This window comes from Cygnus olor, chromosome 2 (genome assembly GCF_009769625.2).
Source record: "Cygnus olor isolate bCygOlo1 chromosome 2, bCygOlo1.pri.v2, whole genome shotgun sequence".
In the NCBI taxonomy this organism is placed as follows: Eukaryota; Metazoa; Chordata; class Aves; order Anseriformes; family Anatidae; genus Cygnus; species Cygnus olor.
Genome location: NC_049170.1, coordinates 28,920,382 through 28,935,233, shown reverse-complemented (window position 1 = coordinate 28,935,233; position 14,852 = coordinate 28,920,382). Strand labels below are relative to the sequence as shown.

The 14,852-nt window shown below is 34.9% G+C and overlaps 1 protein-coding gene across 1 annotated transcript in view; it reads right to left on the bottom strand.

Annotated features, from left to right (window-relative positions):
- The window catches only part of PHF14 (PHD finger protein 14), a 163,155-nt gene that overhangs the window by 105,071 nt on the left and 43,232 nt on the right, over positions 1-14,852 (bottom strand). Inside the window, 1 exon segment of the mRNA XM_040547426.1 lies at positions 5,437-5,605. Coding sequence (XP_040403360.1) covers positions 5,437-5,605 — 169 coding nt within the window.

Here is a 14,852-nt window from a genome sequence, read left to right as displayed (position 1 = left end):
GTATTCTTTTTTCTTTTTTAAACTAATCTACTTAGACCATAGCCCCTCAGGCATGGATTTGTTTTCTTCCATGTTCTAAAGAACAAACAGCACACTGTTGGCAAATAAACTACTTTTTTCCCCCAAACACAGACTTTTCTTCTGCTTAACAGAAAAATCACTGTATGTTGGCTTGGATTTTATACAATGTAATTACAGAAAAAAAAAAAGTTAGCAGATAACTGAAAGTTTTTATGAAAATAAGTTTGGTATTAGAAGATCAGATGGTTTTATTTAAATTCCTCAACTACTCGGTGCCCAAAATACTTTACAAAAAGACCTCTTCCCTCTTATAACACCTCTTCCCTCTTATAACAGTTGGCAGATATTTCCTTTCCAATAAAAAGGAACCGAAGATGGAACTTAGACACACACAAATAAACGCAGTAAGAGTACCCCAGAATTACAAGAAAAATCATCCCCTATAACCTCACAGCACCCAGCTGCACAATCTCATTTTAGAAGACATGCATGCTTGCGACCTTTCTTACAGAAACTCCTTCACACCACCGGAGGACACTATATAAAGTAGGTAAAGCATACTTCATGAACCTTTGAAGTAAAGGAAGAAATGGTAGGTTCTGAGAGCTCATATTAAAACGTCTTCAGATTTTTAACCAGTATTTTTAAAAAGTGTTTAGACAGCTACTGATTTATGCAAATTAGTTATTGCTTCTCTGAAATTAACTAGCACCAGCAATAATGATTTGTGAAGCTTACACAAGTATGAAATTGAAATTATAAAGACTATGGATTTTAAATACAGCTAGTGTGAGAAGTTATCCACTGAAATCCAGAAAGTCATTCAAAAGATTACCAAGGTTACTAAATATGGCTTGAATTGCATAAACATAAACAATGCATTCAATTCTCTCCACAAATACAGATCTTTTACAATAAATTAAAGACCTAACGTCTAGTCTATTCACATTTATCATTTGTTTAGACCTTGATTCCGAGTAGAATTCTGATATATTTACCTTTGTGCATTTAGGCATAATCTTAAACAATCTTTTTAGCAAGGTTAAAGTCAGAAATGTGTTCTTATAAACTTCAGTTATGCTTTCACGTACTATATGCTAGGCACCCTCTCCAAAACAATGCAGTCCAAACAGCTGCATTTTCATAGAATCACAGGATCATTAGGGTTGGAAAAGACCTCCAAGTCCATCTGGCCCAACCATCCCCCTACCACCACTATCACCCACTAAACCATGTCCCTAAGCACCATGTCCAACCTTTCCTTAAACACCCCCAGGGACGGTGACTCCACCACCTCCCTGGGCAACCCTTTCCAATGCTTGACCACTTTCTGAAACGATTTTCTCCCTGTTTTCTTGTTTTTTTTGAAACTGTTCTCTTCTTGATATATAAATATCCTTTGATATAAATACCCCAAAACATTTGAAAGCTAAGAAACTAAAGCACTAGAGAGCATTCACGGGGTTGTTTTAAAAAACTTTTACAGCACTGGGGCACAAAATACTGCCCTGACACAGAGAACTGTACAAGGGAGAAGCATGGTCCTGACTCTGAATACCTCGCTTTAGTCATACTTGTCTCTCACTTCCAAATTCTAGGGGGAAATGTAGTCTCCAATATCACTTAGAAGCTGTACACTCTCCAATTGCCACTGGTTTCTGGCCATCACTGTTCAGATTAGACTGAAATAAGATTTGAACAATGTAGTCCTAGTAGAAAACCTGAATTTTCATTGGAGTCTCCACTTCCCCCTCAGTTGGTTGGAAAAGAAGTATTACTCACAGCTCTTCCCAGCCCAGCAATAAGTTATAAGCCAAGTTTTTGCACAAGCAGACTGAAGATATGAAGAAAAGGTACCTCGTTCAAAACAATGCACAGCACCCCATTCTAAAACTCTGCTAAAAGTATCCTGAAGCAGATGTAAGGCTAGGTAATTAAGAGATTTAAAATGAGCAAGCCCTGAAAAAAACTGTTAAGTTCACAGACAAAATGAAGGAGAAGAAATTGTTTGAGTTACAGAAGTTAAAACTAGATAGCCTATTAAATGTTTACAATAACACAAAAGAAAAGGAAACTAGTAGGTAGAAAAAAAGTGGAAAAACACATTTCTGCTTTTCTTTTTAAAACAATTTACCGCTGGAAAAGAAAATCCACAACATGATTGAATGCAGGAGCTTTGATGAATTACAAAAATAGAGAAAATATCTTTGCAGGATTCAAGTACACGGTCATAATTAGATTGGATGAGAAACAAAGGTATAATGATGAGTATTTCTAAAATGGTATCTTCATAGTCTGATGGAAATGAGGGAAAAAAACACTATGAATAAGGTAAAAAAATTTACATGAAAAAGTGTATATTGTATCATGTTTGAAATCAATGTTAATAAATATGAGCTGCAAGACAAACTAATAGCAAACTATTAATTCTGAAAGTACAAGTTAACATAGTGTTTTTGCATAGATAGCATACAGGCTTAGTTAAACATTTGTATTTGTATTAATTATGTAAAATTCTTAGATACCAGCTATTGTTGTCATCAGTAACACCTAATCCAACTTTATCAGGTTAAAGGCTTACCCACAATTTCTGTCTACAAATAAGAGTTAACTACGATGAACCACTACAGTGAGATCCAAACATGTAAAATGCATTCCATTCTCTTAGGTACATGGCAAAAAAAAAAGAAAAAGAAAACCTTCTCAGTTGTATCAACTGAAGATAAATCTATGCAAAACAAATGGAAATTTACTTAAGATCAACAAATACACAATTCAACAGTCTTATAATTGCACTTGTTGATTGTAACTGTAAGCAAGGCTGATTACACTGTTAGGTAAGTGGGTTTGCCAATTTCTTGCAAAACAAAACTGAATTGAATAAAATATGTTCACAGGCACAAAGCACATAGTTAAGAGAGCACTGTGAAGTAACTGTTTTCAAATTATTCATTTTTTTCTTCCTTTTTTTAAATTATTTAGAATGATCTGCACAGTGAGTGCACAAAGGACAAGTTGATCATCACTGTTGAAATGCACCACAGAGATGTTCTCTCCATAACTGGAGACAACTAAACTTTATATGAGAAGTTGTCCGAAGGTCAGGGTTTTTTTTTCCTCTCAAACACAGTCAGCCCCAGAGCTAATGAATTAAAAAAAGTCTTTCCTTTGTTCAGAACAAAGAAGGTGTTAGGGAATCTCACACAGCTACCAAGCATCTAGTAAGTCTTCAGAGGTTGGTACTTTTCATTTTGTTATACAGCCTAGGTGTACCAAGACCAAGAAGTAATAAAGCCTAGTTTAGAAAAAGAAAACAGCATGGTGTCACAGGTGTGAACCTCCTCTTCCATAGTTAAGTTGAAGACAGAGGGGAGTGGAGAAAAAAAAAAAACACCACCAATCATAGTCAGTGCTATAGGAAAGCTAAATGATCAGAGATAAAGAGGTTATCGGAGATAATTTTATAACCTGCTAACAGGACACCACAGGCATTATGTTGCAAATCTGGTTTTGTAGGAAAGCAAAGAGCTGAAGAGAACCTGAAAGACCCTAAAAATCCAAGCAGAGGAACAAAGCTTTTTTAGACCAGTAGCCATAACCCTTCCACTGTGTAACGCTGCATTTGCCAACTTTTGTCCACTGAAAGTAAATTTAATCTCTACGTGATGTACCACCGTGTGTGTAGACAGATGCTCTACCAGGGGAAATGCTGGCTCACCAGTGCAGCACCAATGACACGTAACAGTGTAGCACTGAGGGGAATGCCTCAGAACAACCAGACAGCCTCCCCTCCATTTAGCACAGAAGAAAACTGGCAGGTATCACAGGAGCATCTTAAGAAAGGAACCTTGCCTTCTGTACTAATCCTTACATCACCTCTTTATTCTTACTATGAATGTCTTTCCTTCAATGCTTTTAGTTTTATTTCCCATAATGAATCCCTACCCCCTACCACTACATTAGGTGTAGAAAGGGGAGAGAGAAAGAAGGAAAAAAGGAGAAGAGATGAAGAGTTAAACAGCAATACCAAGTAAGTCTCTCTTCTGCATGAACACCAACATGTCCAGTCAGTTTAACCTACCCAGACAGCTGTAAGAACCTGTGCTTCCCCTCAACGAGAAAAAGGGGGGAAAGAGGGAGTTTCTCTCCTATAGGCTCTCAGTTATTCACAACATTTAATTTTGGATTACTCACACTCCTAATGCTTTGAGCTAAACTAATTGTTTTGGCTTGAACCATTCTTAAAGCTCTTTTCGGTCACACACCAGGACAAGGAAGCCACTAGGTAAATCAACGCTGCAGCCCAAACACTGCAAATATATTGAAATTTCTTTAAAATAAACATTTAAGGAAAATACCTGCTTAATCCCATCAGTGTATACACAGAAGAGGTAAGTATGGCCTATCTGCTAGTACAAGCATAAGAAGTTGGAAAAGGCTTCAGAGGAAAATGAAGTTCTCACCCATCTAATCAACTGCATGAAAGATGAAGTATGTCTAACCCTAACGTGAATGGGTTTAGGCGTTTTCTAATACTGGGTAGTATTTTGGAAGACAAACCACAGTTTACATATAATTACTACAAATGATCAAAGGGTCATGGGAACATTATTCATTTCTTAAACTGTACCGAAAAACCATTGATACATTCATGTATATTTTGTACGTGATGTGACACATCACACATGAAAAATCTTGTTTTATGAGTAGGAGAACAAAGTTTTTAAGCATTAGAGCACCAGAAAAACAATGGAACACAGATCAATAGAAAATTCTACTCTCAAATAAAAGAAAAAAAAAGCTAAATATTTGATTAGTACAAGAAGCAAGAGCTCTTCTAATAAAACATCACCACCACCCAAAAAAGAAAAAAGAAGGGGGCAAAACCCCCACACCACTATATACCAGAAAAATTGGAGAAAACATACGACTAGTAAGACTAGGAGGTAAAATAACAGGGTGTTATATCTGAAATCCTGAAATAACTCCTATATCCTGAAATAACGGGAGTCACAAAATGTGCGGTCATTTAGCAGGTTATTTGTACATAAGGAAATAAATTATTACCTTACAATTGTAATTGGCCATTCAATATACTTAAATCTGCATGTACCAGAACAAAGTACCCATACCGTTATGGTGAAGAATAGCCGTAAACGATTAGTTTAATTGCAAAGTGAACTTTCCTTTTTTTTCTGCCATTAACAGAGGATTTAGTGACCCAGGTGAAATGAAAAGCTTGCACAGCTCTTCAGTTCAGAACTATGTATCCCAGATTATTATTTACTTTAGCGAAATTGCATATTTAACACAAGTAATAAAACATTAAACGATTCAAAACGTCCAAAATTAAGTCATTTTAAACAAAACCACTATGAATACAAGCTGCATAACAACAACTCAACCATCATTTACCGTGTTCCTGATTGGAATTTTCTTCGGTTCTGGTGGCACATCCTGAGGAACAAATTTCACTGGCTCCTTAATCTGTCTCCGTGATCTTTTGGTCCCATCTGGTAAGGTTTCCATGGCAATATCAGCTTCCAAGTCACTGCTACCTGCCTGGTCACACTCTGAGCACTGCCTGCAAAGTGAAAGATTTCCTATTTAAAACTGCAGTCACAAAAGCACAAAAAGGAATGCTTCTGAAGCAGCAAAAAGAAGTGTTTGGGTTGGAAATAAATCAAATAAAGTCAGTAAACACAACAGTATCTAAAGGAATCTCCGAAATGATTAGACAACTATGCAGGAAAACAGCAAGACTTTTTCTGTTGCTGGGGTTTTTTTTTGCTGACAGTATTTAAACTTTGAAAACCAAGATTTTGAAAGTAGGATTTAATATTCAAAAAAGATGCTTCCTATTTCACTATTCATATCCTACCATATCCCTTTTTTAATGGTGTCCACTGATCTGTAATCTATTCATTATTGAAACTGCTGCTGCAGTTTAATCTTTATAATGACACACTGCTGAATTCACTCTGATGAGAGCGGTCTTTAGTAGCAGGGATTTAGAAGAAATGTGTTATGAAAATCAATTTTAAAATCTATTTCCTAAGGGAGATGGTTTTGAAACAAAAAAATAGTTGAGACAAAGATGTAGAACTTGTAGGTGTATATTACCAATCGTTGAACATTGAGTTGAAAAAAAATGCCTGTTGAGTTTCTGAAAAAGCACAAAATCACAATCAGAGCTTCCAAAGTATACAGTCTCTAAGGGAAGGCTATTAACAACGTCCATGATAGAATTAACAAGATGGGAAATCATCAAGTTGTGTTCTCATTTGCAGAAAATACTCATCTTGTGCAAAGTCATAAATGCAGATGTTAACTAAAAACATTAATTATAAAAACTTAAAAATGATACCCACTGATAAAGACTGCATTTTTTCTCATATAAAATTTTCAGTTCAACAAACTATAAATACTTTCAAACAAATTCCAATTCATCACTATTTTCATGTTTTTAAAATGTTCTTTTTTATAATCTCAACTAAAAAATAAAAATGTATGTTCTGCTATTAATTGGCATTAAAACAGACACATACATTAACCATTACCTAAATGAAGTTGCAAATTCTCTTTGGAAGGAGACAGATAAAATACATGTATTTGGTTATGTGTAGTTAAATGTTAATACATCCTTGAGACAAAACAGTGTGTGCCTCCCAGATCTAACCAAAAGCCCAAAGTCATGTGCTTTGTGTATGAGCTGATTTCTTTTTATATATTTATATACATAAATTATATATATATATATATATATATAAAATGTTCACCAGAAACACGTTTGCTCCTATGAGCTTCAGTAAGGGCTAACACAATATTAACTGATTTGATTTTAAAAACCTAATAGTCCTGGTTTTATTTTGAAAAGGCATTGCTGACCAGACACATATTGCCCTTAATCCAAATTCCAACTCCTCTTCAACTCAACAGAAGAGAACCACAAATACAAGAGAAAACATATTTTAATCCTGTTTCTAACAAAGGCTTGTTCTGATGTATGATTCCATAAGTTCTTAAAATACCAACAGAAACAAAAGAAGTGAATTAGTGGTTATATTGCCTATTCCAATAGGAAACAAAGTTTAAGCTGTGTTTTGTTTTGTTGTCATTGTTCTTTATAAAAAAAAAACCAACACTACCCACCCACACACTACCACCACCCACACACAACCACAGAAGCTTTCCATGCTTTTCCAATTTTTCTAATTTTCCCAAATTCATCCAAGCAGTATAGTCTCAGACCTCTTCTGGCTCTACCTGCAGATAATGGCAGTTGTCGGGGCCCGCCAGACAGGCCGGTGGCTGACAATGAAAATACAGGGGATCCAATTCCAGATTGAGTAACTGTTATCAGTGTGACCTTGGCTAAGTCGACACCTCTCTGCTTTAATTTCTCCATATGTAAAAGTAAGATAATTGTTGGTGTGTTATAACGTTACGAAGATTAATCACTTCTTATCTCTAAAGCACTTAAGCCCACTGCAAATAGGACACGGCAGTGCTGGTGGTATTTGCTGATCTAGAAAAGCAGAAGTACTACCAGGCAGACTGCAGAGAAGATAACATTGTATTGGGACTTCATCAGTAGCCAGAACACAAGGAAGTCAGTTTATACAGCTTTTATACTTTGCAAACAGTTCGGTGCCAGCATTCAAGTGTATAACATACAATTAGTATTCTTCCTCCTCTTTACAGACCTCTGTTCTCTATGTACACAGCGCTGTTAACGTTTCTAGGCCTCCTTGGTATGCTAATATTAAGTCTAATAAAAATACCGAGAAAAAGCTAGTAAAAATAAAACCAATAATAAATTATAAGGTAGAATAACTTTTCCAAAATGCTACTTTTTCGAGTTACGTATTTACAGAAATGTGTGTGGATAAACATACACAAATACGTATATACACAAACTTAAACAACTAAACAAAAGCTCACAGACCTAAGTATTACTAGCTTCTATTACTATAAGTTTATAGAAGAAAGCTCTCTAGTGATCTAAGGGGAGAAAAAAAGCTTTAGAGATAACAGTATTCCCTCTTTTTTTTTTTTCTTTGCTTACGCTTAGCTAGAGGTTACTTTGTGTAGTTTTGTTTAGTTGCATAGGTCCCATTGCATTCAAGTAGTCTGAGTCAAAACTCCAAGGAGCGTTTCTGTTTAAGTGTCACAGACCATGGCCTCTCATAATAGTGCAGCATCGGTCACATCATTAATTCTCCAATGGAGAGCAGACCTAAAGTATTTACTATGATCTGCTTATGCAGATGTAAAAAATAGCTGCAAAAGTGTTCTCAGAATACTGCGATGAGCAACTCTGATGAAAAGTTTCTTCCCTTCTATTATTATGGTAAAAATATGTACTATATATAAATTAAAAATAAGCAACCTACAATTAAAGTGCTGCATAAAAATGAAGTTTCTGTAAACAAAGAAATAGTGGTATGAGCTTACAAAAACGTTTGGAGCTGGGAACCCCATCTGTTGGACCTGCCACCCTGCACCTAGGATTTAAAGCATTCCCACTCTTTAGTTCTGCACTGCTGAAAGAGAAAGATACATTTTTCTCTTACATAAACTCAGGCAGTTGTACAGAAAGCTACGGAGACCTGTAAAGGACTTCAGTTTCACTAGTGCACCATTTAAACATAAATAAATAAATTACTGTAATTTTTATGTTAGACAGGAAAAGAAACATTTCATCCAGGAGGGAAGATGCTGCCTGCAAGTTTCTGAAATTCCAATTCTATGCCCAAGCTTGCTCTGCAAACAGGTCATGTAACTGTCACAGCAATCAAATTCAGAAAATAGCAAGATCTACAAAAAAGAAAGCTGCAAAACCACAGTATATTGTGGGAGAGGGGAGTAAATACAGAGAATAAAACCTTACAAATACACCAAAGATGAGGTTAAAAAAAAAAAAAAGCTACAAACATGAACTTACAAGGAACCTCTTGATTTACTGGAATAGTCTCTACTATCACAGGCAACCACATCTAATCAACCCTTTTATAGAGCAGTCAAGCTTCAGCTATAGAGTCGTTTGATTGTTAGCTCCCACAGGACCCACAGAAAACCTATTACAGAAATTCACTCCTCTGACTTGGAAACAATCTCCTAACTTTCAGCTCCTATTATGGTTTATTTCAACATGGTTCTTGAATTTAAAGTACTCTTTTTCCCCTTCTGCTGTTTAATTTCAATATATTTATAGAAAGCAGACACAGGACTCCTACTCCTTCTCTGGCAATGCTCACGTTCATTTTAGTTCATCTCTTCAAGGACAAGCAATGAATAGAGAAACCTATCACAACAGGTCATTTTTCCATCTGTTCAGACAATCTATGACTACTTCTTAATCAGTAAGCATTGCCATGCAGCACCAGTAATTTAATAGGAAAAACGGTGCTGAAGATTCAATTTCTGTACACAAATTTTGGTTTGCTTTTACTCTGGATTTGCATAATCCAGCCTCAGAGAAAGTCAATAATTGAATGTGATCTTCTGGACTCATCTGAAAGGAATGCTGTTACCATGCTCCATGGTCCACAATGTGAACCAAAAAGCAGCGAGTGTGAACAGGAGGAGATTTACTCCAAACACACACTCCTGGTCCAGATTAAAATGTTAAAACAGATCTGCCCCTTGTGGAAAATGGGAGACCATTAACTGAATGTAATGTTTTGGACACATTACCAATGTCTTGCACAAGAGCAATGTAGCATTGCTTAATAGCTTTTCCTATGCTTCAGATGTAGGTTAAAAAAAAAAAAAAAAACAGTATGAAAAGGTAAAAACCTTTGCATTATTGGATATCAAGTAAACATGGCAACATAGACCTGACAGCAAAAAGAAACATTTTCAACAAGAAAAGTCTACTCAACAGAAGCACCACCGTAGACTTTACTTAAATGATCAGTAAGTCATCATTCAGGAAGCTTTCATGTTGATCATAATGCTTCTTTCTTGCTTCCATTTATTTGAAAATATCTAAAGAAAGAAAAAGTCTTCTGCTTTTGAAAAACCAGATTGAAATAAAGGCACTGCAACACCTCTTTGGTCCAATGAGACATGGTATTACCCAAATCTTCAGACTTATCCATCTATCTAGTTGCGTATTTTTCATACAAAAAAATAAATCCCTTCATCAAGGATAATGCTACCATGGTACTACTGTAACAATCATAACTCTGCGCTATGTGATTCAGATACTGCATGTTACTTTTTACACCACAAAGCATTCTGAGACTCACATTCAAACTCGGTTTCTCTAACATGAACCCTTATGAAGAAAAATCAGTGGAAAAGACACCTAACAGGTTTTAACAACTACTAAAAGCAGGTAAAGATCCACGTCTGATAACCAATGATGTGTCTGCTAAAAACTACTGGAAATGTTTGATCCATGAAGAAGCCTCAATAACAATTAAAAACTTTTTTAATTATAGAGAAGGCCTTTGATCAAGCACTAACAATAAACTGCAGAAGAAAAGTAGCAGCATGTTTTTATCATTATGTTTTCAATCTAACACCTACCTACTACTTAGTATAAAGACCTGTGGTACGAGAAACACCTCCCCATCTCACAGAGTAAATGGATCTTCTGAACTCACTAGCAAAAGACAGGAGTAGCAAATGAACAGGAGCACACATTATTAGTTTTCAAAGATTATTAATGGTCCGGGCTAACACTGAAACACTGCTTTTTGTGTACCTGCAAGATGCAAATGTTTCTTCGTTGTCTAAATAACCAGTAGTGAATTTATTTTTGAGCATGGGTAGCTTCAAGAAATGTGTGAACCTAAAATGGGGCTTTACTTTGGTAGGTGCTCAAAGACCAAAGAATGTTTTCTACTTATGAAGTTTTATAAAACAATTGCACAAAAATAGATTTTAACCTAGAAATTTATGAATTTATGAAGTAAAGACCTACACTGATCATACAAGTAGGAGAGGGACAATTTGGATTTATTAATTTATTATTTAGGTGATGTAGAAATCAAAACAGAAGGGAGATAACCTTGTTACTTCCCGAGAAAAATTAGTGCAAACAATGGCATTACTATGCTTCCTTGTGCTACAGCTTTATATACATCAAAAAATCTAAATGTGCTTTACCTAATGACGGGACTGGCACATAGCAATTTGTGAAATTATGAGAAAAGCTGAAGAAAATTGAACACCATCCCTTTATAAATGAAATGTCACAAAGTTGAAGATCACACAAATAGACCTCAAATCCAACACACTGGTAAGCTTTATACAAACCTGGTTTTAATTTTAATAGTGAAGCAAAAAAAAACAACTTTGCTATATTAGAGAGAAAAACAGACAAAACATATGAAAATATTTCATTTAATAGATAACATTACTATAAATATTATGAAAAAATGAGGTCTTGTTCTAATACCACATTATAGAACAATTAGACTGCCAATTAGACTGCCTTAACTGCCCTATGCTACATACTTTCAGAGTGGCTTATAAAATGAAAATACAAAAGTCAAAAATTCAATCCTCAGTCTGAACAAGATAGCCATTCTTATAGTCACAACTGGCCAACAGACAGAGGATTTGGAAGAAATTAATATCCTCAGCACCCAGTGTTTAATGTGAAAAGGGTAAATTTCAATTCTCTGTGCTTGAGGAACAGCACTCAGTATGCTTTAAGAAAACAGTTCTGCCCACACTTTAAAAGGGAAAACTGTTCAGTTATAAGATAGATTTTTTAATTAGGAGAAAACAGCTCTGGTAGACATACGCTGTGATAAATCACCTCATCAAATTTTAGCAAAGAATTAAACCACTCTGAACTTGAGAAACACGGACCATAGTTTTCAGATGACAGCTATGCTCTGGAAATTTGAACAAATAACGTGTGTTGACTGGTATACTGGAAGAGAAGAAAAAAAGCGTACTGCTTTATTCTGGAGATAAAAAGACAGTATATACGAGCCAAAAACAATTTTTCAAAGAGCTTCAAACAATACCTGCCAGGGAGTAATGCTACTGAAAATTTGCCATCTGCAACCACCCAAACATCCTTCAATTAGGGCAAGTGAAAAAATCCAAAATTTTAGATATGTAATATGCAATATTGCATTGCACATGTGCTTATATTTAAGTGACTGATTTTATATCATTATCTAATGACTCCAGATAAAAAAAACTGTCTGGCTCTGTACTGAATGAGTGGTCTCAGGAGTATAATGAACAGAATGATACAGAATGAGTGTTCATGGGGCTGCTGGTCAGGGACTCCAGAGGATTCATTCTGTCCTCTGGCCAAAACAAATCCCCGCAGCAATGTTACCACCAAACTATTTTGGCCTTCAGGAACAAAAATAAAAAACATCAGGCCTCACATGATTATTTTTTGGTTGATCTCAGTCCCTGGCATTTCATATGCTATCTCAGGTTATCACTGTTTTTCAAAGATCTCATTTCAATAGGAAGTACTGGTCTCTGTTGGTAGTTGACAAGCATTTTCTTAATAAAAATGCCAGTATTTCACAATCTGATTTTATTTTTTTTGTATTGTCTTTCAGCAGCTGTATTGTCTTTGTACTGGTTCAGGTTATTCTCTACCAGGAAAATACATAGTCTAACTCTACCTAGCATGGGCGGGGGCATAAAAACGCACACACTGTTAGAGAGAATGACAAGGCTTATTTTTACGATAATGCAGGATTCAAATGAATATTCTAGTATTTAATCAACAGCATTTCTAAGAAACCAAAGATCTCTGAATTTGTAAATAAAAGTATGCCCCAGCATTTACTCTAAGACTACAACTGCTTGTCTACTTTGAAAGTATCACATCAGAACAGATAAAAATCATGTTTTAACATTCTATTACTTAAAGTAATTACGTCATGCTCTTCCATTTGAAATAAGGACAAGCTTTGAACTTACTATGTTAAAAACAATTCATTTCTAAAATGTTCAAGATGTTACCCTGCAGAAAACTGTCAGGCCTCTTAACTGGGGAAATTCTTAGTGTTAAGCACTTGGAACCCGTTTCTAATAAGTTTTGAGGCACTGTTACTCACCAGGTAAATTTTTACTATGATTTTGCTAAATCTATCATCACCACCTCCTTTTAATGTTTACAAATACTCTGATAAGTAATGTGTGCTTTAATAAGTTAACATTTAAATATAACATTTTTTACCATTACATTTAATAGTGGATTTATTTTGTAAACTGCAATGTAAATTCCTATTTAGCAATGAGCATGAAATGGACAAAAGAAAGAACAATTAGCTAATCCACACAGCACCACACACATAAGCTGAATCATTTAGCATCCTCAAAAATCGTATGAAACTCTAAGCATATGGCATAAACTCATGCTAAACTAACCAAAGTTTAAATGAATATGTAGTAATAAAGCATGTGACAGCTGATTAGTTGTCAAACTTCCTGTAAATGCTTAAGTTAGTAATTATGAGTAAATGATTACCATTGATGATGTAATGACAAACCAAATGTAATATGATGTAATGATAACATGATATAATGTAAAACAAAAATTGAGAAAATCATTTTTAACTGTTTCCTGCTTACTGTTTTAAAAGAGGATTACAGTCTACACTTTTAACCACTTTGAATAAAATATTTCAACCTGCCTAATGTTTCAAGGAGTTTCCCACAATACCCTTTTTCTTACTTCATCTTTTTGCTTAAGTGCCCATTATATCCTATATAAATATATGAAAAGTACATGCCCCCTGTATAAAAAAAAAAAATAAAAAAAATCACTTTTCTTCATGGCTTAATCAAAAGATCAGAAATACATTCACAACAGCAGGACGGAAAAACCTGCTGAACTCAAACTTAATTTAAGGGTCCATTCGATATGCCCTCTACTGATCCTGAAAAAGAACGCATAAAGGCATGTAAATGATGAAAAGAATGCAATCAATACAGATCAATTTGACTGCTATAATCTCAGACTCCAGAATATGTCTTAGCTAATTAGATGTAAAAGCTAAGTTTGTGATCTAAGATATAACTGAAGCATAAAATTCACAACAAAGATATGTCAGAACTTTGAAATAAAAGCATTTACCACCTGTCCTATTCTGCCTTTAACACCTATTGAGAATTGTAGTTTTACATCTTTTGGACTGATGGCTTTTAGTGAGCCTTTTCAACTTGGTTAAAAAGCAGAAAAAAATCAAGAACAGCCTGTGCAAATGAAGAGGTTACATAAAAAAAAAAAAACCTTCCACGTAACAAACCTGCTTGGTAAATTTGATCAAAGGGATAAGAATGTCCTTGAAATAATCAGAAGTCCAGAATCACAGACTACATTAAATAATCTAAGGAAAATTACATTCAAAAGTATATTAGCGATGGTGAAAATCTTTTCAATTTTTAAAGGAAATCTCAATTTACTAAATTTACTGGGATAAATTCAGGTTTTCTCAATTTACAATTAAAAAAAATCAATCATCACATTTATCCAAAAAGACTACTTAAGTAAATGTTTTATGGAAAAAATTAAGTGATATATGGAGAAAAACAGAAGTACAGTTTTCTTGATTAAAACACTTTTACTGTATTTTTAGAAGGAATTCTTATAATATTCTGAATTGGTTTCTTAATGTTCAGACAAGGTGGTGACAATTCCTGGAGATGCTGTATACTAACTTCTTGCCAGATAAAAACTGCTTCTAAGGAACTAATTCTAGCACATTTCAGAGCAGTTTAGAAACCTGCAGAACACAGCAGCACACTAATTTTATGACAGTTTAGAAATCAGCACCTCTACACATCACCAGTTCTCCATTGTATCACTTAGCTTTTTACATTCCACTGCC